The 27638-nt window shown below is 41.3% G+C and overlaps 1 protein-coding gene across 2 annotated transcripts in view; it reads left to right on the top strand.

The window, feature by feature from the left end:
* The window catches only part of LOC142152766 (A disintegrin and metalloproteinase with thrombospondin motifs 2-like), a 775540-nt gene that overhangs the window by 646477 nt on the left and 101425 nt on the right, over positions 1-27638 (top strand). For both annotated transcript variants that reach the window (XM_075209748.1, XM_075209747.1), the window contains exons 19-20: positions 6721-6928; positions 12293-12422. In XM_075209748.1, coding sequence (XP_075065849.1) covers positions 6721-6928; positions 12293-12422 — 338 coding nt within the window. The remainder of the gene's footprint in view (positions 1-6720; positions 6929-12292; positions 12423-27638) is intronic.

Here is a 27638-nt window from a genome sequence, read left to right as displayed (position 1 = left end):
CCTCACCTGCCTATTACTCCCAAGTGTCAACGCTGCAGAACAGTTCCTGTTAAATATCGTCCAAGCTGCAACTCTCCTCACTACCTACATCTACGCTCTGTCTCTTCTGGTTCATTGGGAACTACCTAGGGGGCCGCGACCTGCAAGTGAAAACCGCAAAGCCCATATTCCCTTGCGGGAATCACTGGTGAACACCTTTCGCTTGTTAGATTCCGCGCCCCTAGAAGTAGTAACACCTATCCCGACTGAACCACCAGGATCCAGTCATCCCTCCGGGGTACCGTGACATTACCAAACAGTCAGAATATTGTTCTTGACTTAAAAAAGCTCAATCAGTTTGTGCAGGCAAAATGTTTCAGTATGGAATCAATAAACTAGAGATAGGAGATTTTCTCACATAAATAGACTTAAGTGTCCTTGTTTCCTTGGATTCTTTATTTTAGTATACCATTTTCAGTTTACTTCCCTGTCAATTGGTCTTTCCACATCCCCAACAGACCTTCCAAAGTTCTGGTTGTTGTGTTTTTATTGAGTTTTTTGGTGTATTTAATAATATGTAATGTTTTAATAAATATATAATATTTTATATGTGCAACCTAGGTGGTTTTGAGTATAATTCTGCCATATTCTACGGTATTATATTTTTATATATTTTATTTATGTTCTGTTGCCCCTGATTTGTTTATATTTATTTTGTTTTTCTACTAAGGGAGGTGGCATATCCTCTTTGGGGAGCGACAAAAAAAAAATGAAAGTAAAAATAATAACATAAAAATAATTGAATATAGACGTAATAGCATCCCAACTTAGCGCCTAGTGTCATTAAAAGTATATCTCAAACTCTTAGGGTTGTTCTCCTCAAACATGTCTAAACTTGTTGACCAATAGGTAAAATAATTCTTTGTGCAGTGACCATTCTTCCAGGTGCATCTGATAGAGACTTAGATAAGCGGCCACTCTGTTGTCCTTGTCTGCTACATGAAGTGCTGAAAGGGATGTCGGCAGGGGCGGATTGGGAACTTAAAGTGGCCCTGGAAAAAATTCTGGATGGATGTGGCCACACATGGGTGGGACTAAACAAACTGTAGGTGGGACCAACACAAAAGTAGGCGGGTTAACTCAATTATCCGTAACCACACCGGTCATCAGTATGTCTTACCCTTCTCCCGCAGGCAGGAACCCCGGCGGTCTCGCCCGCATTCATCCGATGGCGGCATCTCGCTGTCAAGTCTGCGCATGCGCAGACCTGCTCCTCCTCTTAAAACCTCCCACTCGCTCCTCATTGGTCACTACCTATTGGAGGGGTATTTAAAGCACCTGATTCATCTGTCAGGTGCCTGTTCTTGTGCTCACTTTCTGCAAGCAATAAGAACCTGACTCTATTCGTTATCTGCTCCTGGAGCAGTCTGCAGGCTGTGGTGAACTCCCACTATTCCAGTGACTCCATCCGCTACCATCCTGAGATACCGTCATAGTGTTAAGCTTCTGTTCGGCTTCTCCAGTCTGTAGCAAACTCCCGCTGTTCCAGTGACTCCATCCGCTACCATCCTGAGTTATCATCATAGTGTTCAGCATCTGTTTTGTCTCTCCAGTCCGCAGGCTGTGGCAAGCTCCCGCTGTTCCAATGACCCCATCCACTACCATCCTGGGTTACCATCATAGTGTTCAGCATCTGTTCTGTCTCTCCAGTCCGCAGGCTGTGGCAAGCTCCCGCTGTTCCAATGACCCCATCCACTACCATCCTGGGTTACCATCATAGTGTTCAGCATCTGTTTTGTCTCTCCAGTCCGCAGGCTGTGGCAAGCTCCCGCTGTTCCAATGACCCCATCCACTACCATCCTGGGTTACCATCATAGTGTTCAGCATCTGTTCTGTCTCTCCGGTCCGCAGGCTGTGGCGAACTCCCGCTGTTCCAGTGGCTCCATCCGCTGCCATCCTGAGTTACCATCATAGTGTTCAGCATCTGTTCTGTCTCTCCAGTCTGCAGGCTGTGGCGGACTCACGCTGTTCCAGTGAATCCATTCGCTACCTTCCTGAGTTACCTCCTTAGTGTGCAGTCCCCGGCTGTTTCCACGGTTTTATGCTCTTCCAAACCATACTGCCTGGTATTCTCTCAGGGGGCCGTGACCTGCAGGATAGGGACTGCTAAGTCCATACCTCCTTGCGGGGCTTCCTGGTGAACACCACCTACCTGTTAGACTCCGCGTCGTTGGGTGAGTTGTGCCATATCAGGAAGATTCAGGGGATCCTAAGGTCACCTTTGGCAACTGTGACATAGTGGCAGGTGAGGCTAATGCAACACGCAGTAGAGTCACAAGTAAACAGAAAGGCTATAAAGTATTATGCTATACCCCAAGTATTTAATGGGGGAATTAAATTCCCCAACAGCAACGCAGCATTAAGCGTATTGCCGTTAATAAAGTAAATTCAACACGGCTCTGACCCTTCTACACTACACTGGTGACTGGCTAATAGGACCGCGACCTGCGTGCCCTGTGCAGCGAAGTCCAAACCTCCTTGCGGGGGTCCCTGGTAAATACCAGGGGCACGTTAGACTCCGCGCCTGTTAGACCAGTTGTGCTAATACCGGTTAGTGTTCACTCTTCTTCAGCATCCCTAGGCCTACGGCCTGACAGAGCAGAAGTGGAAAAAAGGTTCAGGTATTGAGGCAATCATACATCAGAATCCAGTTCACAAGAAACCTCCGCTGACGCGTTTCGTGCCTGTACAAGGCACTTTCTCAAAGCTAATGGGGGTTAGTGACGCTACCTTAAATAGTCGTCTTGTCAGCATGTAAGATAAATTAATTAATTAGGTACCTTTTGTCAAGCCTTTGGCTTACCACGGTTCAGTTTGGTTATTAAAAGCAGTTGTAACATGTCAGGTTCTAGAGCTCTTGTATATAAATCCCACACAAGGGGATATGTATCGCTCTCAAGATAAACGATGTATCATAATAAATATATATAAAGTAAATAACTATACACAGCTGTGTAGTAAATAAATAAATAAAATGTACCTGTATGAAAAAAAAAAAAATATGAATACAAAATATGAATACATAAAAAGGTAATGAATAGCATGTAGCAACATTATAGAAATAACCTAAACAAATAATCTATAATATAGAATATACCCATAGAAGTCTGCAGATGCCTAGCAGAGAGACACATAGACACCCACAAGCCAACCAACTCAAAATCTCATGGCAATGGGTAATAAACATAGCTCTAATCCTAGAAAAAGGTCTATGAATATACAGTAGATCTACGTAACAATATTCATTAATCTCAGAGCCTAATATGGTTTTCCCAATAGAGAATAGTTATAGAAAATCATCACACAGGAGATGGGATAAATATACACTAAACCATCAATAATACCCAAAACAGTAACCTAGCTAACTATAGGGAGTGTGTATCTGAAGTCACTGGCAATGTTTAATTCAAACAGTGATGATCAAGGGCTTCATTCAAACCCGATGGAGTAAGGGTAGCGAGCTTAAAAATCCAAGCAGATTCCCCCAGACATAGTTTGGAGAAGCGGTCAGCTCTCCTTTCTGTATTTACGATCTGCTCCACCCCTATTAGTGAGAGGCTACTAGGGTCTCCCTCATGGAACTCAGCAAAGTGTCTACTGACGCTATGATTCTGAACTTTCTTCATGATGTTCCTCCTGTGTTCTCTAAAACGTGTCTTCAAAGACCTTGTGGTTCTCCTCACGTATTGAAGCTTACACCCACACTCTAAAACATAAACTACAAATGTGCTTTCACAATTAATAAATCCTTTAATCGGAAACATGGCACCAGAATAATTAGATGTAATAGCTTTAGATTTGTTCACAATATGCTTACACGTAACACACACTGTCTTCCCACATTTGAAGCACCCTTCAGGTGGTTTGGGTAACCAGCTGACATTTTTATCACCCCTGACAGGTTTAAGGGAACTAGGTGCCAAAATTCTTTTCAAATCCAGATTTTTCCTAAAGATGACAGTAGGTTTCTCTTCTAGAACATCACCTAGGATATTGTCCATCTTTAGTAGTTCAAAATTGTTTTTAATTATCCTAGTAATATGGGACGATTTTGAGTTAAATTTAGAAATGAAAGCCGGAGTCTTATTAGGACATAATTCATAATCTATTCGTTTGTTATTTCTCTTTTTGTTCTTACGGGCAAGTAAGGCTCCTCTATTTAAAGAAAGCGCATATTTTCTATTGTCTTCTAATAACTCATCAGGGTAGCCCCTGGATTGAAAAGATTCCAGCATTCTCTCTAATTGACTTAGGAAAACCATATCGTCCGAACAGTTTCTCCGGAGACGTCCAACTTGGCTCTTGGGAATATTGTTTACCCAGGGTCTATAGTGACCACTTCTAAAGTGGAGAAAACTACAGACATCAACAGGCTTATTATAATTATCAGTTACAATTTTCCCTTCATTAATAAATAAATTAAAGTCCAAAAAGTTGATCTCTTGTTCACTTATAGAGTGTGTAAATGTTAGGCTAAATGAATTGGTGTTCAGAAAGTTAATAAAGTCAAGGGCCAAATCTAGACCACCATTCCATATTATAAAAAGGTCGTCGATGTAGCGACCGTAGAGGACCAGGTTCGCGGCGAAAGGGCCCTCCCAGATGTATTGTTGTTCAAAAATACCCATATAAAGATTTGCGAAACTCGGCGCGAACCTGGTCCCCATTGCAGTCTCTGTGGTCTGCAAATAAAATTGTCTTTCAAATACAAAGTAATTGTGTGATAAGATGAAAGCAATCAATTCTAAGATGAATTGTTTTTTATCATCAGAAATTGAATTATCACCCTGTAAATATAACTTAGTGGCTTCAATACCCTTTGCATGGGGGATATTCGTGTACAGGGCCTGTACATCCAGTGTTAAAAAACTGTAACCGGAGACCCATTCGACGGAGTCTAGTAGTCTCAACATATGTAGGGTATCTTTGACATGTGACCTCTGCCGTGAAAGTAGTCTACAAACATAGAAAGGTTAGAGGTGAGAGACCCTAATCCCGATATAATCGGTCGTCCTGGTGGCAGGGTGGAGGACTTATGGACTTTAGGGAGAGGATAAAAGACAGGAACTACTGGATGTTCGCTATCTAGAAAAAGAAGTTCATCTTTAGTGATAGTTTCCTTGCTAAAATAAGTCTGAAGGAAATGCTTTAAATCTAAATTGAAAACTAAGAGTTGGATCCTTATTTAGAGTTTTATAGAACGCTTCGTTGTTAAGTTGTCTATAGGATTCATTCGTGTACATCTCCCTGTCCATGACAACCACACCTCCACCCTTATCAGCCTGTTTTATAACTAATGAGGAGTCTTTCTGTAGGTCTCTCAACGCTTGTCTTTCCTTACTAGAGAGATTATCACCTCTAATCACACGTGACACTTTCTTTGTCTGAATAGAGCTAGAGCCCCTATTTTTGGAGGCTCCCAATGATACATTGCTACAAAGAGATCTAAAATCTTTAAGAGTTTCAGAGTACTTGCAATACCTGCTTCAAAATGACCAGGTAGAGAAATTAAGAAAGATGCCAGTGCTGGAATATTGCAAGGACAGCAGCACTGTCAGGTGTGAGAGTATCACTGTTCTGCAGTAGAATCAAATTATAAACATGTAACATGGTCTCATAACAAGAATAAAAACCTTAAATGCTACCAAATAATGATGATGATGAAATACAATTTTGGATGTCAGAAGACACAGGAAGATGACGCAGTAGTCTGGAAGCAGAACTATTTCACAAGAAAATTCTGTTGCCAATGTTTAGCTGATATTAGCTCAGTACTCTCTGTGTGTTCAGTTTAGGTCACTTACCCATAGGAGAGCGCAGAACCCTTCATTAGGGTGGGCACCCTGGGAAACCGAGAGATACTCTGTGCCACTGCTCGCTGCCGGAAGGGGTGTATAACAACATCTAGGGGGAGGGTGCTTAATAGGGCCCCAGTTCATATAACGCCAAACAATAGTGCCTCCAGTTCATATAACGCTAAACACCAAACAACAGTGCCCCTAAATCAATCACATTGCACCAAACAATAGTGCCCCCAAATCATATTATGCCAAGCAATAATGCCCTCAGATGATAATATGCCACACATTAGTGCCCCCAGATCATAATATGTCACACAGTAGTGCCCCCGGATGATAATGTGCCATAGAGTAGTGCCCCCAGATGATAATATGTCACACAGTAGTGCTCCGGATAATATGCCACACAGTAGTGCCCCCAGATGATAATATGCCACACAGTAGTGCCCCAGATTATAATATGCCACACAGTAGTGCCCCAGATAATATGCTACATACTTTTGTCCCAATTCAAATTGTGACACACTAAAAGCATTAAACACTACAAGCATTTCATAAGTGTCAAAGGCTTTTATTAACAATTACATTAAGTTTATGCAAAGAGTCAATATTTGCAGTGTTGACACTTTGGTCACATATTGTGAATTCTCACTCATGGTTTAGTGTGTGGTGGTTTCATTGGGCATAATGTGTGAATAGTAATTTCCATGATAGTAAATTAGTCTGGCAGACGAGAGGTGCAAATCTGCCTATGGTGCCAAAATAGCTTGTTTCCCTGAAGAAAACCATAAACACATACTGTATATAACTGCCACTACAAAAAGTATATTGTTTTAAATTAGATGTTTCAATATTTTTAATTTTGTGCTTTTCATAAATACAGATGGATCACAGACAACTGGGGACAATGCTCTGTTACGTGTGGAAAAACAGGATATCAAAGTCGCACAGTACGGTGTATTCAGCCTTTAAATCACAATACAAGTCGATCTGTACACAGTAAATACTGCAGTGAAAATCGCCCAGAAACAAAAAAACCTTGCAATCGTCAACCATGCCCTACTCAGTGGAGAATAGGACCATGGTCAGCAGTAAGTACAGGATTTAAACTTTGTGTGTTTTTAGTAATGTGATTTGGCTTTCTAATCTAGCTTTAATGTTAAAGGGAAATTAACATAGTCTACTAGGAAGGAAACATATTTTATTCTTATGTTAATATTCTATCCACCTTGCTCCTGAACGTAAGTTGTTGATTCTTTCAGGGTTTTTTAGGGGTGCGTTGAATGACATCTAGGGATTATTGAAAAGCATGATTCCAATTAGAATTCAAAAAGCAGAATAAATGATTTGGAGTTTGTTGGCTCAAAAGAGGAGTTTTAAAAAAAAAAAAAAAATACAGAAATCCCTATGAATACACTGAAAGAGACATATTGGTTGAATATGTAATACCAATTAAACTGATAAAATTATGTAAAAAATTAAGTTATGCAGAGAGCTTAATGAGGATGAGGAGTCGAGAAAGAAATGTGTATATAGAAACCTGCATTGCCAAAATAGAGACATGGTAATGTGGATATGAAACAATGACCATTCTGGTAGTATACTCACATAATAACTTTGAAAAAGTTGTTCCTGAAAGATGATTGGGCTTCAGCCACTGATATTGGCTGATTGATAATTTTTTGTACTTTTATTGATATTCAGGGCTCAGTGCAGGATAGCTAATGCTGCTACTGTCAGCCACTAAATAGCAGCGTAACATTAAATGTTTGGAATAGTACAGCTCTTATAGGGTATAGTTATTTAAAACTTTGGATAACATAGTTTGTGGACACCTGAAATTCACTAGCTATTAAATACCTCATAATTGGGAATCATGCCAAATGCTGGCTGTTTTATAAGCAACTGTGTTTAAAAGTATGTCCATCCATACTACTGCTATTCTGATCAATAATCTGTGTAATTCATCCCTGCAATCTGTGTAATTCATGCCTGCAACTGTGTTTAAAAGTATGTCATAGGAAATTGTTATCTGTTTAAACTTAGGTTGGCCCAGTCTTTTATTGCTGCCTAATTTATGATAGGTATCTGGCCTCCTCTATCCTATTCCACAAATGTTTTTCTTTTCCTTTGATTAGCTGACCAATTAGCACATCTGTAGTCTATTCCTAAATTACCCTGACTACATTTTAGCTTCAGTCTATGGGGAGACGTATGTGGGGGTAGACGTGTGTGATTTCTACACTAAGTGGGATTTTCTCACAAAGTGGACGAAAATGCACAGTTAGACAAACATTGGACAACATTTGACTTGATTTTACTACCAGCAGTAAGCTACATCTGCCACAGCCAATTTCTGCATTACTTGTCTATCTATATGGAACACTGCAAATAGGTAATTCTTTTAATCCCCTAAACTTTTGCCTTTAACTCCTTTTATCACAATGTTTAACAAATTGCTTCTCTTTGTCTCTTTTCATGGCATGATCTTTAGGACTGTATGATCTTTCACCCCTCCACCAACACAAACATTTGTTCATATTGCACCTGCATTACTCCACTCACCTCTAGTTAACACCCATGAACTGCTGTCCTATTTATTATCTCTAACAAGTACAACCTCCACCTGTCTTACAATCCCCTTGCCTATCTTTCTCTCACTCTGCTTCTATTAACTGGTGATATATCACCTAATCCAGGTCCCCCACACTCCTCACACACACACACATACATCAGAGCACTACCACTCTATAGCAAACCTCAAACACATCACCTGTCTCCCCTCTCTTCCAAAGTCCTTTAAATGCACGCTCTGTTTGTAACAAACTTACCTCCATTCATGATCTCTTTCTCTCAAAAAACCTCAACCTTCTGGCAATAACAGAAACACGGCTCATGCAATCAGACACTGCCTCACCTGCAGCACTTTCACATGGTGGCCTCCATCTCACCCACACCTCCAGACCTGAAGGCAGCCAAGGAGATGGGGTTGGACTACTTCTCTCCCCACAGTGCACGTTTACAGTTCTACCAAATGTCCCATCACTCACGTTCACATCTTTTGATGTACATGCTATTCGCATTTTTAATCCATTCTCTCTTCGTGTTGCGGTGATCTATCATCCCCCTGAAGCACACCAACAATTTATTGAGGATTTCTCTGCATGGCTCCCTCACTTCTTATCTTCAGACATCCCCACCATCATCATGGGTGGTTTCAACATCCCCATTGCTAACCCACCTTCCAAAGCTGCATCCAAACTACTCTCTCTAACCTCCTCACTTGACCTCTCCCAGTGGATTGAATCACCTACTTATAAGGATGGCCACTGCCTTGATCTTGTTTTCTCTAGACTATGCTCAGTTTCTAATTTTCTTAACACACCCTTCTCTCTCTCTCGGATCATCACCTTATCAGCTACTCACTCACCCCCACTGCTCTAACCTCTCTACTGTCTAACTCTACCAAGCCTCCTCATACCCGCAGAAATCTGAATTCTATTAATCTTCAACAATTTTCCACCTCTCTCCAACACCTTCTCTCCCCTATCTCTACATTCTCATCCCCTGAGATGGCAGTACATTTTCAAAAACATGGGGGTGGAGACCTGCACTAGGCAAAATAACAAGAACACTAATAAGATGTAACCCTTATTAACCCGAACAAGAAGTTATGATCAGGAGGTGCGCCCAACACTGTAATAATTAGTATGTAGGGGGAAAGGGGCAAGAAAGGAAAAAAGGCAGTGTATATTGAGGCACTCCTCAAGTGCTCTATAAAATATAACTTTTATTAGGATTGATTAAAAATGGAAAGAAATTAGCGAAATAATTAAAACAAAATAAAAATTGGTGGTACCTCATTTTCACCTAACCTTAGCAACGGCCCTTGATCAAGTGGCTCCAGCGACACTACATACTACACGTCGACTTTGATGTCAACTGTGACACACTAAAGCAACACGCAATCTTCAAAAACTGTCCCGTAAAGCAGAACGTCACTGGTGTAAATCTCGCACCTCTAATGACTTCTTCACATATACTTCTGTCTACCACTCCTATCGAAATGCTCTGGACACGGCAAAACAAACATACTTCCAATCTCTTATCTATGCTCAGGCTTCTAACCCTTTTTCAATACATTGAAACATCTTCTCAATCCTCCCACCCCGAACCTTCCATCTACTGTCAGTGCTCAGAATCTTGCTTCCTACTTGAAGGACAAGATTGATAAGATCAGACTAGAAATGGTATCCTCTTCCTCGACAAGCAATCAGCTCAATTCCTTCCCACTACCCTCTGACACCCTCTCTTCATTTGACCCCACAAATGAAGAGGAAATTTCTACGCTCTTCTTATCTTCCTACTCTACCTCCTGTCCTCTTGATCCTATTCCCTCGCAAATTGGTAGATCCCTGTCTCCTGTGCTCATTTCACCTCTAACTCTAATCTGTAATCTCTCACTCTCTACTGGCATCTTTCCATCACTATACAAGCACGCAGTGATTACTCCTATTCTAAAAAAACAAAACTCCAAACCAAACTCTCTCTCTAATTACCGTCCCATCTCTCAGCTCCCTTGCCCCTCCAAGCTTTTAGAGAGACTTGCCTACACTCGCCTCACACGCTTTCTTTCCGCTAACAACCTGTTGGATCCTCTTCAGTCTGGCTTTCGTTCTCAACACTCCACAGAGACTGCGTTGACCAAGGTTGTCAATGATCTGATCACTGCTAAAACTGAACGCCATTACTCTCTCCTAATTCTCCTGGATCTCTCGGCTGCATTTGACACCGTTGACCACTCTCTTCTCAATACAAACGCTGCAATTCCTAGGTTTTCAAGACACTGTTCTATCCTGGTTCTCATCCTACCTCTCTAATCGCTCTTTCACTGTTAATTTCTCTGGAGCCACCTCTGCTCCACTTCCCCTATCAGTTGGAGTACCACAAGGCTCAGTGCTAGGTCCTCTGCTGTTCTCTATCTATACCGCTTCTCTTGGAAATCGAATAAGTTCCTTTGGCTTTCAGTATCATCTCTATGCGGATGATACCCAAATCTATCTATCCTCTCCTGATCTCTTGACATCTGTGTTGTCACGTGTAACTGACTGTGTTTCTGCCATATCATCTTGGATGTCCTCTCGCCAACTCAAACTTAATCTTTCTAAAACAGAGTTAATAATATTCCCACCCACCAACAAGAGCATACCTGACATTTCTATCTCTCTTGATAACATGACCATAAATCCCACCCCACAAGCTCGCTGCCTAGGTGTAATCCTTGACTCACACCTATCCTTTGTTCCCCACATTGACTCTATATCTAAATCATGCTACATCTAAAGAACATTTCCAGAATTCGCACATATCTCACGCAAGACATTGCAAAAACCTTAATCCATGCACTTATTATCTCCCACATTGACTATTGCTATTCCCTCCTTACTGGTCTTCCCAAAAACAGACTCAAACCCCTACAATCTATTTTGCATGCTGCGGCAAAACTGATTTTCCTTGCAAATCGTTACTCCTCTGTTGAATCACTTTTTATGTCTCTACACTGGCTGCCTGTCTTCTACCGAATCCAATATAAAATACTTTTACTAACCTATAAGGCCATCAACAAAGCTGCACCAACATACATCTCCTCTCTTGTCTCAAAATATCTCCCAACTCGGCAACTCCGTTCTACACAAGATCTGCGTCTCTCATCCACCCTCATTACATCCTCCCATTCCCGGTTACAGGACTTTTTTTGGGCTGCACCCACTCTATGGAATTCTCTCCCTCGCACAATAAGACTCTCCTCTGGTCTACAAACTTTCAAGCGTTCTCTGAAAACCTACCCATTCAGACAAGCTTATAATATTCCTCAACCACCCTCTTAACCTCACCCCCTTTAGCCTGTTACCGCCTGTTACACAATTTCACACAAGATAACTACACCCTGACCAACATTGTTGTGTGACAGGATCATTTAGCTTATGAGTCACTTTTACCTTTGCAGTCTGGCTGGGCCAAAATGCAAAATGTAGCCTTAACTCATGTGTCAATCTCCCATTGTCCCATAGATTGTAAGCTTGTGAGCAGGGCCTTCTCACCTCTTTTTGTCTGTTTTACCCAGTTTGTTTATTATGTTTGTCCCCAATTGTAAAGCGCTACGGAATATGTTGGCGCTATATAAATAAATGATGATGATGATGATGATGAAGCCATCTGTGACACCAATATAATCATGTGAATCCATCCAGCAGGACAAGAAGTTAAGAAATGTCCAAGCAGTGATATATGAAGAATTAAAATTTGGGGGTCATTTTTCTTGGCAATGGAGGGCTCTACTTTTGTTAGTCCTGTGAAAAGTTTTCCTATAAGTGCTTTGTAGAAGCAATGTGGAATATAAAATCGTTATTGGTCCTAATTATTTTTAATGACCTGGAATTTCTTTTCTTTTCTAGTGTTCTGTGTCCTGTGGGAATGGAACCCAAGAAAGGCAAGTTCTGTGTGGTTCAAGTGACAAGAAAACAGTTAATTGTAGCAATGACAAACCCGAAACCACACGGATTTGCAGACTACCTTTGTGTTCTGGTAGGTTCTTGTTATTTTGTTAAATTAATATTTATTGAAAGTATTCATGCTGTAATGGAGGAAATGTATATTATTCAAGACAGCAAAAACTGAATGTAAGAATTTAATTGTATATATTGTTTTATATTAGGGGTGAGCAGGTTCGGATTTATGAAATCCGAACACCCCCGAACGGTGCCGATCCGAGCACTGTTCGGGGATTCCCGCACGACGCAAAACTGAGACGAGGCAAAACGTCATCATCCCGCCGTCGGATCTCGGGAGATCCGGATTCATATTAGTCCCCACTTGCTGCCGCCATGTTCACTTGGGCATTGAAGAGGGAGAGGGTGTTTATGGTGTCCTCTGTCCTGCTCATTCCAGTGGTGCTGTCCTGTGCTGTGTCCTGCTCAGTCCAGTGGTGGTGTCCTGTGCTCTGTCCTGCTCAGTCCAGTGGTGCTGTCCTGCTCAGTCCAGTGGTGCTGTCCTGTGCTCTGTCCTTTTCAGTCCAGTGGTACTACTGTATAACTCCACTGATCCTGCCGTATAAGGACAGTGGTACTGCTGTATAACTCCACTGATCCTGCCATATAAGTCCAGTGGTACTGCTGTATAACTCCACTGATCCTGCAGTATAAGTCCAGTGGTACTGCCGTATAACTCCACTGATCTTGCCGTATAAGTCCAGTGGTAATGCCGTATAATTCCACTGATCCTGCCGTATAAGTCCAGTGGTACTGCTGTATAACTCCAGTCCAGTGGTACTCTCCTTTGCCGCATATAATTTTTAAAGGCTTTGCCGAGTGTGTGTGGTTTAGGGGTACACTCTCTTGTGCTGCATATAATGGAGAACAAAAATTTGGAGGAAAAAGTAGGGAAAGATCAAGAACCACTTCCTCCTAATGCTGAAGCTGCTGCCATTAGTCATGACATAGACGATGAAATGCCATCAACGTCGTCTGCCAAGGCCGATGCACAATGTCATAGTAGAGGGCATGTAAAATCCAAAAAGCCAAAGTTCACTAATCCAAAAAAAGAAATTAAAATAATCTAAAGAGAAACATAAACTTGCCAATATGCCATTTACGACACGGAGTGGCAAGGAATGGCTCAGGCCCTGGCCCGTGTTCATGACTAGTGGTTCAGCTTCACCCAATGATCTAAGCCCTCCTCCTCCCCCCTCTAGAAAATTTAAGAGAGTTAAGCTGTCATCAAAAACACAGCAAACAACTCTGCCTTCTAAAGACATGGCATCACAAATCCCCAAGGAGAGTTCAAGGGTGATGGGTGATGCCTGACCTTCCCATCACTGTACGGGAAGAGGTGGCTCCTTCCACCATTTGCACCACGCCCTCTGCATATGCTGGAAGAATCACCCACAGTGCAGTTCCAGATTGTGATAATGAAGGTGTCAATGTTGTACACCAGGAGAGGATATTGATGTAGCTGGCGCTGAAGACAAAGTTGACGAGGAGGATGCTGATGTGGTTTTCTTAAATGAGACACCAGGGGGGGAAACAGTTGTTGTCCATGGGATGAAAAAGCCCACCGTCATGCCTGGGCAGAAGTCCACCTCTTCGGTCTGGAATTATTTCTATCCCAATCCAGTCAACAAATGTATTGCCATATGTAGCTTATGTAAAGCTGCAATAAGCAGGGGTAAGGATCTTGGCCACCTAGGGACATCCTCCCTTATACGTCACCTGAAGACCCTTTATAATTCTGTGTTTAGTTCAGGAACTGTGGCTAGGACCGTCAGCAGTCCAGGGACACCTAAATCCCTTGGTGCCGTTGTATCCACACCAGCAACACCCTCCTCGTCAATTTCCTCCTCGATCTGGATCGGAGATAGTCCCGCAGGCCATGTCACCTGCATGACTGAGTCCTCTTCAACCCGGGATTCTTTCGGAGGATCCTGCAGTGGTACGCCTACTACTGCCGCTGCTGCTGTTGCTGCTAGGAGTCGGTCATCTTCCCAGAGGGGAAGTCGTAAGGCCGCTATGTCTTTCACTAAGCAATTGACCATACAACAGTTAAGACCGCTATGTCTTTCACTAAGCAATTGACCATACAACAGTCGTTTGCCATGAGGACGAAGTACGACAGCAGTCATCCTATGGCAAAGCGGATAACTGCAGCCTTGACAGCTATGTTGGTGTTAGACGTGCGTCCGGTGTCCGCTATCAGTGGAGTGGGATTTAGACGGTTGATGGAGGTATTGTGTCCCCGGTACCAAATCCCATCTAGATTCCACTTCACTAGGCAGGCGATACCCGGGATGTACAGATAAGTACGAAAAAGTGTCCTCAGTGCTCTGAAAAATGCGGTTGTACCCTCTGTCCACTTAACCACGGACATGTGGACAAGTGGTTCAGGGCAAACTAAGGACTATATGACTGTGACAGCCCACTGGGTAAATGCATCGCCTTCCGCAGCAACAGCAGTTGCTCGTTTCAAGGCAGGGAAAGTTGTGTATCACCGGTTTCAGTAAGAGGCACAATGCCGACAACCTCTTAGAGAAACTGAGGGAAATAATTTTGCAGTGGCTTACCCCACTTAGACTCTCCTGGGGATTTGGGGTGTCAGACAACGCCAGTAACATTGTGCGGGCATTACATATGGGCAATTTCCAGCACGTGCCATGTTTTGCCCATACAATAAATTTGGTGGTGCAGCATTATCTTAAAAGTGACAGGGGTGTGCAGGATATGCTTGCGGTGGGCCACAAAATTGCGGGACACTTTCGCCATTCTGCCACTGCCTACCGAAGACTGGAGCACCATCAAAAACACCTGAACCTGCCCTGCCATCACCTCAAACAAGAGGTTGTGACGCGCTGGAACTCTACCCTCTATATGCTGTAGAGGATAGAGGAGCAGCAAAAGGCCATTCAAGCCTACACAGCCACCTACAACATAGGCAAAGGAGTGGGGATGCGCCTGAGTCAAGCGCAGTGGAGACTGATTTCCGTGTTGTGCAAGGTTCTCCAGCCATTTGAACTTGCCACACAAGAAGTCAGTTCCGACACTGCCAGCTTGAGTCAGGTGATTCCTCTGATCAGGCTGTTGCAGAAGCAGCTGGAGAAAGTGAGGGAGGAGCTGGTAAAGCATTGTGATTCCACAAAGCATGTAGCTCTTGTGGATGAAGCCCTTCGTACGCCTTGCTAGGATCCGAGGGTGGTCAGGTTTTTAAAGTCAGAGGAATACATTCTGGCGACGGTGCTCGATCCTCGGTTTAAAGCGTGTATGTTGTGTCTCTGTTTCCGGCGGACACAAGTCTACAGCGGTGCAAAGACCTGCTGATCAGGAGATTGTCATCTGAAGAGGACCGTGACATGGCAACAGCTCCTCCTTCATTTTCTCCCACACCTGTGGCTGCGAGGAAACAGCTGAGATTTCCTAAACGACCCACTGGTGGGGATGCAGAGCAGGCAGGAGCGAATTTGAACATCTGGGGGTAAATGTATGAACCTCCGGATTCTTCAACTCCAGCGAGTTCAGCGTCTACAGCGCTTAAATTAAAAGCGGCGCTGCCTTGTAAAGGGAAGTCTCCCTTTACAAAGCAGCGCCGCTTTAAATTTAAGCGCTGAAGACGCTGAACTCGCCGGAGTTGAAGAATCCGGAGGTTCATACATTTACCCCCTGGTCTGGACTGAAGGACCTGCCAACGATTGCTGACATGTCTACTGTCGCTGCATTGGATGCTGTCACCATTGAAAAAATGGTGGAGGATTACTTTGGTGACAGCATCCAAGTAGACATGTCAGACAGTCCTTACTTGTACTGGCAGGAAAAAAGCAGTTTGGAAGCCCCTGTACAAACTGGCTCTATTTTACCTGAGTTGTCCCCCCTCCAGTGTGTACTCCGAAAGAGTTTTTAGTGCAGCGGGGAACCTGGTCAGTGAGCGGCGAAGGAGGTTGCTTCCGCAAAATGTTGATAAGATTATGTTCATCAAAATTAATTATCAATTCTTCAATGAAGACCAGCAATGGCCTCCAGAGACTACAGAGGGACCTGTGATTGTGGAGTCCAGCGGGGACGAATTGATAATGTGTGAGGATGAGGAAGTACACACTGAAGGGGGCGAGGAATCGAGGATGAGGATGACATTTTGCCTCAGTAGAGCCAGTTTAGTTTGTACAGGGAAAGATGAATTGCTTTTTTTGTGTGGGGGCCCAACAAAACCAATCATTTCAGCCACAGTAGTTTGGTAGGCCCTGTCGCTGAAATGATTAGTTTGTTAAAGTGTGCATGTCCTTTTTCCGCAACATATAGGTGGGTGGGAGGGCCCAAAGACAATTCCATCATGCACCTCTTTTTTCTTTGCCAGCTCGTTTTGTGGGGGTCCAAACGAACCAATCATTTCAGCCACAGTAGTTTGGTAGGCCCTGTCGCTGAAATGATTGGTTTGTTAAAGTGCGCATGTCCTATTTCACCAACATAAGGGTGGGTGGGAGGGTCCAAAGACAATTCCATCTTGCACCTCTTTTTTTGGAATTATGTGCTATTTGGGGCCTAGTTTTTCAAAATGCCATCCTGTCTGCCACTGCAGTGCCACTCCTAGATGGACCACGTGTTTGTGCCGCCAACTTGTGTCGCTTAGCTTAGTCATCCAGCTACCTCGGTGCAACCTTTTGGCCTAAAAACAATATTGTGAGGTGTGAGGTGTTTAGCATAGACTGGAAATGAGTGGAAATGAATGTTATTGAGGTTAATAATAGCATAGGAGTGAAAAAAAAACAAAAAAATGGATTTTAGCAGTTTTTATGCTTTTTACAAAAAAAAATCAGAACCCAAAACCCAAAACCTTGAGGGGGGTGTTTTGGCAAAACCCATTAGAACCCAAAACCTGAAGGTAATCAGAACCCAAAACGCAAAAAGTGGCAGGTGCACATCCCTATTTTATATACATCTTCCTGTACCTGTTTTGCAGAAGCCTCATATCACAATGCTGCTTACATTGTCTTATTAAAGTCTGTGGCTTTTCACCTTCATTCCCCATATCAAGACACTACTATCACAACTCTGTTCTCAAATACACATTCACACAAATGAATAGGCTGCTACCTCCCACATGATCAATATATTCATCAACTGAAATAATCTGTGCTTTTGTGGATAGTTTGATGATATTTTTGGCTTCAACTTGTTCTTGCCCTTCCAGCTGTACAAGATGCTACACAGTGTGGGAGATGAAAAATGAATACAGTACGTATTTTGACTGTGGTCACATGCACCTAAATAGTGACTTTAACAGAGGAATTATTTAGGGGATGGTAGTACACACATGGCATATCATATTTACATTCCATTTTATATATGCATACATTTAATCCAAATAGCTGAAAAGTTGACAAGAGTTGAGTATATTCTTGTATTATATATATATATATATATCTACTATATAAATGCCTAGTGGCGTGTGTGAAAAAAAAATCTGCAGCGCCACCTGCTGGGCAGAGTTATACACTTACCTATATATTTCTTGAAGGAGAAGTGACAGTTGGGAGTGGTTGGTGGTTGCCGGGGGTGACAGTGGGGAGTTTTTAAGTAGCTTGATGAAGGATGTGGCGATGAAGATGAAGGATGAGGTGATGGAGAAAAATGATGAGGTGGTGACATGTGGACAAAACCACATTAAAAAAGGGCGCTTGCGTCGGGAAGTAATGCTCTTCCCCTGAGGAGGCCAGGGCTAGGCCCAAATGCATGACAAGAACCTTTTTAACACCTTAAGTATCTTGATTTGACTAGAATGCATGAGTATCATTCACGGTTAACTTGTATATATATATATATATATATGTATTAGAGATGGGCGATTTGGATTATGTGGAATCCGATGAAATCCAACGTCAAGGATCCGAGTGAAACTGAACCATGACTCAGTTTCTCCCACCAAACTCAGATCTCAAAATGAGGTGAAACGTCATTGCTGTGTTTTTATTTTATTTATTTTTTTGCAAAACTCTCACGAGTTTTGGATCACCATCTTTTGTACAGTCACGGGCAAAAGTTTTGAGAAAGGCACAAATGTTATTTTTCACAAAGTCTGCTGGCTCAGTTTTTATGATGGCAATTTGCATATACTCCAGAATGTCATGAAGTGTGATCAGATAAATTGCAATTAATTTCAAAGTCCCTCTTTGCCACAGGACCACCTTCTACTACATTAACTAATATATATATATATATATATATATATATATATATAGTGTGTGTGTGTGTGTGTGTGTGTGTGAAAAGAAAATATACATGTAAGTTAAAAAAATGATTTTATATATATATGGGCTCCCTTAACTTACCTTAAGTCTGATCCCCTTCTCTCTTTTTTTCCGCGCTGAGTCTCTCTGTTCTCACGCTCCTCCGTGCTGTGCTTGCAGTGAATGTTGGGCCCAACATTCACTGCGAGCACAGCACAGAAGAGGGGACCAGGGAGGGAGCTGGATTGCAAGCTGACGTGACCGCAAGGTAAGTATTTTCTGTTTTGTTTTGTTTTTTTGCAGGATTTTTTTTTCAGCGCTGCCTCGGACGGGCCCCCTTGCCCGCAGGGCCCCGGTGCACCTGCCCATTGTGCCCAATGGAAGAGATGGCCCTACTTTGCCATGACAATAAACTTTATCCCAAAAACAACATTTTCACTGTATTTCAGCCCTGCCACAAAAGGACAAGTTGATATCGGGTCAGTGATTCTCTCGTTAACAAAGGTGAGAGTGTTGATGAGAACAAGGCTGGAGATGACTCTGTCATGCTGATTGAGTTAGAATAACAGACTGAAAGCTTTGAAAGGAGGGTGGTGCTTGAAATCCTTGTTCTTTCTCTGTTAGCCATGGTAAGCTGCAAGGAAACACGTGCAGTCATCATTGCTTTGCACAAAAAGGGCTTCACAGGCAAGGATATTGCTGCTAGTAAGATTGCACCTAAATCAAATATTTATCGGATCATAAAGAACTTCAAGGAGAGAGGTTCAATAGTTATGAAGAAGGCTTCAGGGCGCCCAAGAATTTAGCTGTGGGATCAGGGTACCACCAGTGCAGAGCTTGCTCAGTAATGGCAGCAGGCAGGTGAGAGTGCATCTGCACGAAGAGTGACTTTTATAGGATGGCCTGGTGTCAAGAAGGCCAGCAAAGAAGCTGCTTCTCTCCAGGAAAAACATCAGGGATAGACTGATATTCTGCAAAATTACAGGGATGGGATTGGTGAGGACTGGGGTAAAGTCATTTTCCCTGATGAATCCCCTTTCGGATTGTTTGCGGCATCTGAAAAAATGCTTGTCCGAAGAAGGAAATGTGAGTGCTACCGTCAGTCCTGTGTCATGCCAACAGTAAAGCATCCTCCAAGAACAACTTCTACCAACCATCCAAGAACAGTTTGGTGATAAACAATGCCTTTTCCAGCATGATGGAGCACATTGCCATAAGGCAAAAGAGATAACTAAGTGGCTTGGGGATCAAAACATCAAGATTTAGGGTCCATGGGCAGGAAACTCCCCAGACCTTCATCCTATTGAGAACTTGTGGTCAATCCTCAAGAGGTGGGTGGATAAAAGCCCCCATCCCACACACACAAATTCTGACAAACTCCAAGCAGTGATTAGGCAAAAATGGCCATCAGTCAGTATGTGGCCCAAAAGTTGATTGACAGCATGTCAGATCGAATTACAGAGAAAAGAAGGGTCAACACTGCAAATATTGACTCTTTGCATAAACTTAATGTTATTGTCAATAAAAGCCTTTCACACTTATGAAATGCTTGTAATTTTACTTCAGTATACCATAGCAACATTTGACAAAAAGGTCTAAAAACACTTAAGCAGCAAACTTTGTGAAAACTAATACTTGTGTCATTCTCAAATCTTTTAGTCATGACTGTATATATAGTACACTCTCATTTTCTCAAGTGACACTTTAGAAGAGAGAGCGTATTGGGAGGAGGTTAGCTGCGGTGCTCTACTCAGATAATAGCGTTCAGGGTTAACCAGGGCTATAGGAAAGCAATAGAATTCTGTCATTATTGTAAAGCAGTTCTGTAGAGAATAGTAATCTACAATAGTTTGCTGATCAATTGCTTTTAATTCCAATCTTAATACACTTTACACAGACTAATGGCTATTGGTTGTTGTTCATGCGTTGCATATATTCAGGGGCGCAGGAGCAAAAATTTTCATGGGGGGGGGGGGGAAAAGCCAAGGACTACTGTAGGGTTTGAAGCCCCTTTTTCTTATGTTTAGTATCTCATTTTACGACAGTTCTAACAGTGACTGTATATATAGGAAGACTCCCAATCCTATGTTAATTTTTGACAGTGTTTCAGGGGTTGGCCAACCCCAGGTTCATTGTTTATTTCACTATAAACATGTATTTATACAATATTAAATATTATTATTAATATTAATTATCAATTAGTATAATAGCTGTTAGAAATATAGATAAATTCAGTTGTTCATTTTAAAACATTTTTCTTAGTCCTTAGCTTCGTCTTTATTAAGATTTCGTTGGCAGCATAATCTCATATGATTGGAAGTATTTTTAAATCTATAGTCACTGCCTCACTGGTTATGGTATCGTCTATAAATTTTAATTGCTATAGCTCATTTTTGTTACTGGAAGCACCGCACGAAATTCAGGGTAAACTTAAAGTCAATTGTTCAATATCAATACAGGTTATTTATTAAATGTTTATGAATGGAACACTAAGAGATTTTTTTAAATAAACAAATCAATGAATATGTATTAAATCTATGCCAAAGCAATCTATATTAAAGAACATTTGGTAGTTATAGTAAGACAATCTGTAATTTAAAAAAGTTTCAGAAGTTTAGAACACATACCATGATTTCAGAAAATTGCATGAAGACTTTTGTGTAGAAGTTTATGTTGGTGCAAAACACAGTCTTTGCGCAGCCAACAGACATCATGGGGGGGCAACTGCCCCCTCTGCCCTCCCGGTTCCTACACTCCTGCATATATCTAATAGTAATAGGCAGTATATACTGACTGAGTTTGGTAGATATCATTCTGAACTAAGTAGTATATTCTTTGAAAAAAACGTGTGCTTTTGCTGTCAGACTATTAGCAGCAGAATCCAAAAAATAGATTTCTTTCTCTTAAAAGTGAAAGTTTTTCTAGGGAGAGCAATCTTGTGTGGGGCAGTGACACGTGAAATAATTTTGAAACAAACTGGGTGTTTGCTTGTGAGATTCAGCAGCAGTTGCACACCCCCAAAAAAACTAAATATTCTAATCTTATCTATTTTCAAAACTTTATATTGTGATAGGGTCATTCAGTGAAATCTATATTTAAAGAAGGCTGTTTGTCAGGGTCAGCACGCAGCTAGATCCCAAAAAAGGCTGTATATTTTAATCTTTTCTATTTTTCAATAGATTTATATTTTGGAAGGGTCATTTAGTGAAATATATATTTAAGGGAATTTTGTTATACCCCATTCATACTGCACCAAAATACCGGGTTTTTGCAGGGGGGAGCTCAAACAACCCCAGTCTTGGTGCAGTATGAATGGTACAAGTCAAAAATCCCGGGTCTGAAAACCCGGGTCTTCAACCCGGGATTTATCGAGGGGTAGTTCCCGGGTTGGACCCGGGTTGCCTGCACTATGAATGGTGCAACCCGGGTTTTGCACAGAAAACAAGATGATTGGCTGTCTGCCTGTCTCTGGAGGATGATGTTTTGCATCATCTTTATGCGTCAAAAAATCAGTCACCTTTCAATGACATCACCATTTTTCAGCCAATGAAAACTGCTCTGGTGATGACTCCCACAAATTGCCAGGGCACAGACTTGTGCAGTATGAATGGGGTCAACCCGGGAAATTCCCGGGTCCGAGGTGCAGTATGAATGGTGTTTCTGAGCTGGGACGCTCCGAGCCCCGGCAAAAACCCGGCTTGAAAAACCCGGGTTATTGCCGGGGCGGCAGTATGAAAGCGGTATAAGAGGGTTTTTTCTGGGCATTTTTCGACATTTAGTGACCGCATGTAGAACATTGCATCAGCAACCAAAATGCAGTAGTGTTACAGGTCCTCCCAAAAAACTGATATTGCAATGTGGATATTTAAAATTAGTTTATTAAAACAAATAGCACATAAAGACATGAATAACACTCAATATGCATGCACAAATATACAGATATAAATTCCCATCTCTGGAGGAGAAGTAATGAAGATAGGTGCACCTATATTAAATCTTAAGTCTAATCACACAAACTCCTCCGATAATGGTGAAATAAAATTAATCAGTGGTATAGTTGAGCAAACTTTCCGTTGCTATTACTAATTCAGCCATAAAGTGTATCAACTCTTATGGACAAATAAAATGTAAGACAGTCCGTTACAAACTGATGTAGGGCAGTTCCCGAGTCTCGGGCTAAGCACTATGACGTCCCGTATAGTATATGGTAGTCCACAATACAGTTGGTAAACTTCCTCCTGGTTTTGGTATTAATATAAATTTTTTGGGAGGACCTGTAACACTACTGCAATTTGGTTGTTTATATATTGTTTATTTACGGGGACACAGACCCCGTGCAGTAGTCACTCAGTCCTTCTCCAAAATTTGCCCCAAAATATTTTGTTGTTTTTAGAACATTGCATCAGCTGCAAATAAAATGTAATCTACCATGCCACCAACTGAAACAACCCCATTGAATAAATTAAGTAACCCAAAAAAATTAGTGTAAGGTGCAAAAGATAAAAATGTTGAAATTCTGCGCACACACTAAATTTGAAACTTTATACGGGCATTATGAAGAGTAAAGAGGCAGTAACAATTGTCATTAGATGTACAGAGGCATCAGTAGATATTTACACAAGTAGATATCCAATAGCAAAGAGCTACCTAATTTTCTGCCACTATATAAATAAATGAGGATTCTGAGAGATAAATGTGGCCTGCACCCCTACTACAACAATTCAAAGATTAGCCACAGAATACATTTCCAGAGTATTCATCGGTTGCCAAGAGTAGGGCTTTCAATACTATACTGCTGTATAAACTGTCCAGTTTATTATTTTTCAATTGAATCAGAGAAAAGCTAATGCAATGATGGTAAAGTTTCAAAATACTTCATTAAGACAGCTCAAAGCCAACATTGGTGAACATTTGGACTGTTGTGAAGGGATCATTAGAAAATACACTGTAAATGCATAGAATTGAATGTTAATGCTATAAATAGTAATATAGGAACAAAAACAGTTCATAATGATATTAGTTTCTCTATTTTCAATTAAATCCAAAACTTTTGCGTAAGTTCGATAAACCCGGTAGCAAAGCCGAAGCATGTTCAGCGTACATCTCTAATATATATATATATATATATATATATATATATATATATATATATATATATATATATATTCCCACCAAATTTCTAAGCTACACAGGCGCTTATAAGTGTGCAACCAAAAGTGATAATGACAGAAAAAATACTTAGTATACTCAGTACATGAGATGGCAGCTCCCAATACATTCGACACCTATCTGCAGGTATCAGCCTAATAGAATACAAAAAGAGAAAGGGGCGCCAACATAGTGCATTAAATATGTAACATCTTTGAGATAATCCACAAGTGTGCAATTCCCGTACCAGAAGTTCAAATTCAAATAGCCTTGAATAAGTGCTCATAGACCTTCACATGGATATGGTCTGCAACGGACCGCTGAAGTGCAACGTCCTGACTCCAACAGGATCTTCTCCCAAAATACTAGCACCACTTCGAATTGTATATAACTCAAAAAAAGCCAATATAGTATAATACCATCACAACAAGTGAAAATAGTAAAAAAATTTAATACAAAAGAGGCAACATAGCCTCAACTGCGGCTTAAGTATAATATGCTCGTACATAAAACACAATGTAAAACAGCTTATCTGTCCAGTTTCTCGTGCAAAGATGAAACAGCATGCAGTGCAAGTCTAGCCAGTATAGCCACACTGATGCACCAGTTCGGGACAGCATGCAAAACAAAAGCCCAACGCGTTTCGTCCTTTCAATAAAGACTTTCTCAAGGGATAATATATATATATATATATATATATATATATATATATATATATATATATATATATATATATATATATATCTACTATATAAATGCCTAGTGGCGTGTGTGGGGAAAAAAAACCAAGCTGCAGCGCCACCTGCTGGGCAGAGTTATACACTGACCTATATATTTCTTGAAGGAGAAGGGACAGTTGGGAGTGGTTGGTGGTTGCCGGGGGTGACAGTGGGGAGTTTTTAACACCTTAAGTAGCTTGATGAAGGATGTGGCGATGAAGATGAAGGATGAGGTGATGGAGAAAAATGATGAGGTGGTGACATGTGGACAAAACCACGTTAAAAAAGGGCGCTTGTGTCAGGAGGTAACGCTCTTCCCCTGAGGAGGCCAGGGCTAGGCCCAAATGCATGACAAAAAACTTTTTAACACCTTAAGTAGCTTGATTTGACCAGAATGCATGAGTATCATGCACGGGTTAACTTGTATATATATATAAGCCTAGCGGCGTGTGTTAGTGTGTGTGTGTGTGTGTGTGTGGAAAAAACTATTTTCTCAGAAAGGGCTCATCCAATTGACCTGAAATTTGGTATACTGACATTATTTGCCAAAAAAATTATAATAGTGAAGTCAGTTAACTTCCATCATCCCCCCTTCCCCTCGTGGGAGGGGTAGTAAAGGCTAAATTTACGAGTTAAAGGCTCAAACTCTTTTTCGTGAGGTAATTTTACCTCATGAACACACATGCGTAGTATACTTAACATAGTGAAGAAACCTGATGAAAGCACCATATGCATGGACGTCATTACTGTGCTACCCGCCTTCCTAACAACTTGGCAAACACCTACTATCACTACTCACGCCTTCCTAACAAGTCGGCAAAAATTACTACTCACGCTCTACTGACAAGCAGCTTGATTTGACTAGAATGCATGAGTATCATGCATGGGTTAACTTGTGTGTATGTATATATATATATATATATATATATATATATATATATACATTTAAAACAAAAAGAGCCAGTGAGCACTCATAGTGCAATGGAATCTCAACACCAAGAGGTTGTTTGTAATTCAAATATAAGCTGCTTACAGTAAGAAAGATATCCTATAGCTTATCCATGATCGTCATAAGAATGATCCAAAATGGAGACCCAAATCCAGGAACCAGATGATAGATTCAAGCAGATATCAGGCTTTTATTTCACAGAGACTCTGCAGCCTCAGCTCCCAGGCAGAGAGAGGGAGTGTGAGCAGCAGTAACTGCCTTCAATGTTTAAGAAAAATTATATTGCATTGCTAATAACAGAATGTTTTGTTTTACTATAATATACAGTATATATAATAATTATATATATATATATATATATATATATATATATATATATATATACTTAAGAGCAGTGTCGCTTTAGGATTATATCGGGGAGGGGGGCAAAGATCTCATTATTGGGCTCTAAATTCAGTGGCACGCTATCCCAAAAGTAAAATGTGCGATGTTTTGTTTTCAGTCCAAGAAAGCAAGAAAAACATTAGCAGAAGCTTTTAACATCTCCTGGAGGTGAATGTTTCAACCTGCGAGTTTCTAGCGGGTTTGAAAAGTGGAGCTGTTGTCTATAGCAACCAGTCAGATTCTAGTTATTTATTCAGTAAATTCTACAGAGTGATAGCTAGTATCTGATTGGTTGCTATAGACAACATCTCCACTTTTCAAACCCGAGGGAAACTTACAGTTTGATACATTTACCCCCGGACTAGGATGCATTATCATGATTTTATGAATGTGGATTGTGCTCACAAAATGGGCACATCCACTGTGTTTAGCTGATAGTGGGTTTTTTTTGGTTTTTTTCTTATCAAGTCTTATTTTCTCCAAAACTTGCTTACCGTTCTGATTGGTCACTTCTCTTTAGGTATATCCAATACTGTAAATAATTCTCCAGAAGCAGACGTTTTTCATTGCATATGGGGCTGTAGGTAAAGTATGTGCAAAGGTGATGAAACAGGCCTTTCCTCTACATTAAAAGAGACTTGGTACCTATCTAGTACTACGCTTAATATAGTTTTTTGTTTGGCATATTAACAAGAGGAAAATCGCATGTTTCCTGGAAAGAGATTAAATATCTTCTTATTCATTTAGAGAAAAACTATATAGTGGGAATGATTTAATAAAAAGTAATGTCATACTTGCTTACTCTCCTCGAATGTGAGACTCACATATTTCTAGGAGTTCAACTGGGCTCCTGGAAGAGCAGGACACTGTCCCATATCCCACACTCTATTCCATTTAGGTAGGCAGGATGTGGCCTAGATGACACAATTTGATTTCCGGGGGAATCATTTTTTTTTCATGTTTAATAGAATATTACATTTAGATATATGAAATAAATGAAAAACAAATAATATAAAGACAGCCATAAGCACAGACAGTTCTGATTACCCTAGTTTGAAGGGTTTTTGCCTTAGACATGTGTTAACAGTAGTTACATCCTCTGGCTTTTCAGGTCAATTCAGTTAGCTGGAAAATTGTGTAAATATTAGTTAGGATATAATACAGTAAACTAATTAGTCTCTTTTGTCCTTTTTTAGTACTGACGTAAATTCATCATTTTAAACTGTCCTTTTTTAGGATAAAAATAATTACTCTCACAGATTGATCAGAGAGTTTATTAATTATGCAGCGCCACCACCAGTCCCCAAAATCAACAGTCCTTCCAATAACAATACATTAATTTTACCAGCCCCTCACATTAGATCACCAGCTCCCCACGTGATATGAATCCGTCTCAACACACTTACCCATACTTGCATTCTATGGGAGGCACACTCTTCTGTCTGCGTCCAGTGGGGTGTCTGTGTGTGAAAAGGGGAAAGGTGAAGAAGGTATTGGAAGGGAGGGAACCGATTGCTAATCTTTGACACAGACATCACATACAATAAGGTGGCTATTCCCAGCAGGGCTGGAATGGGACTAAAAATCAGCCCTGGCATTTGAAGCATACAGGCCCACTTCTGTTGATGAGCAGGAAAAAAGTGTGTGCCGTTGCGCAGCGGCAGCGACGCCAAGGGCGTGGCCACATTATGTTAGGGGCGTGGTCAACATGAGGCATTGATACATACATTACTATAAAACATTACATTTATCAGGCCCTCCCCATCACGCCATTCCCCACCTCCACCCCAGAAACATATTACAACACCCCCAGCCCACTGTACTTATCTATGCTTCTG

The sequence above is a fragment of the Mixophyes fleayi genome, chromosome 4, assembly GCF_038048845.1.
Source record: "Mixophyes fleayi isolate aMixFle1 chromosome 4, aMixFle1.hap1, whole genome shotgun sequence".
NCBI classification, from domain to species: Eukaryota; Metazoa; Chordata; class Amphibia; order Anura; family Limnodynastidae; genus Mixophyes; species Mixophyes fleayi.
This window is presented reverse-complemented; position numbering and strand designations above follow the sequence as displayed.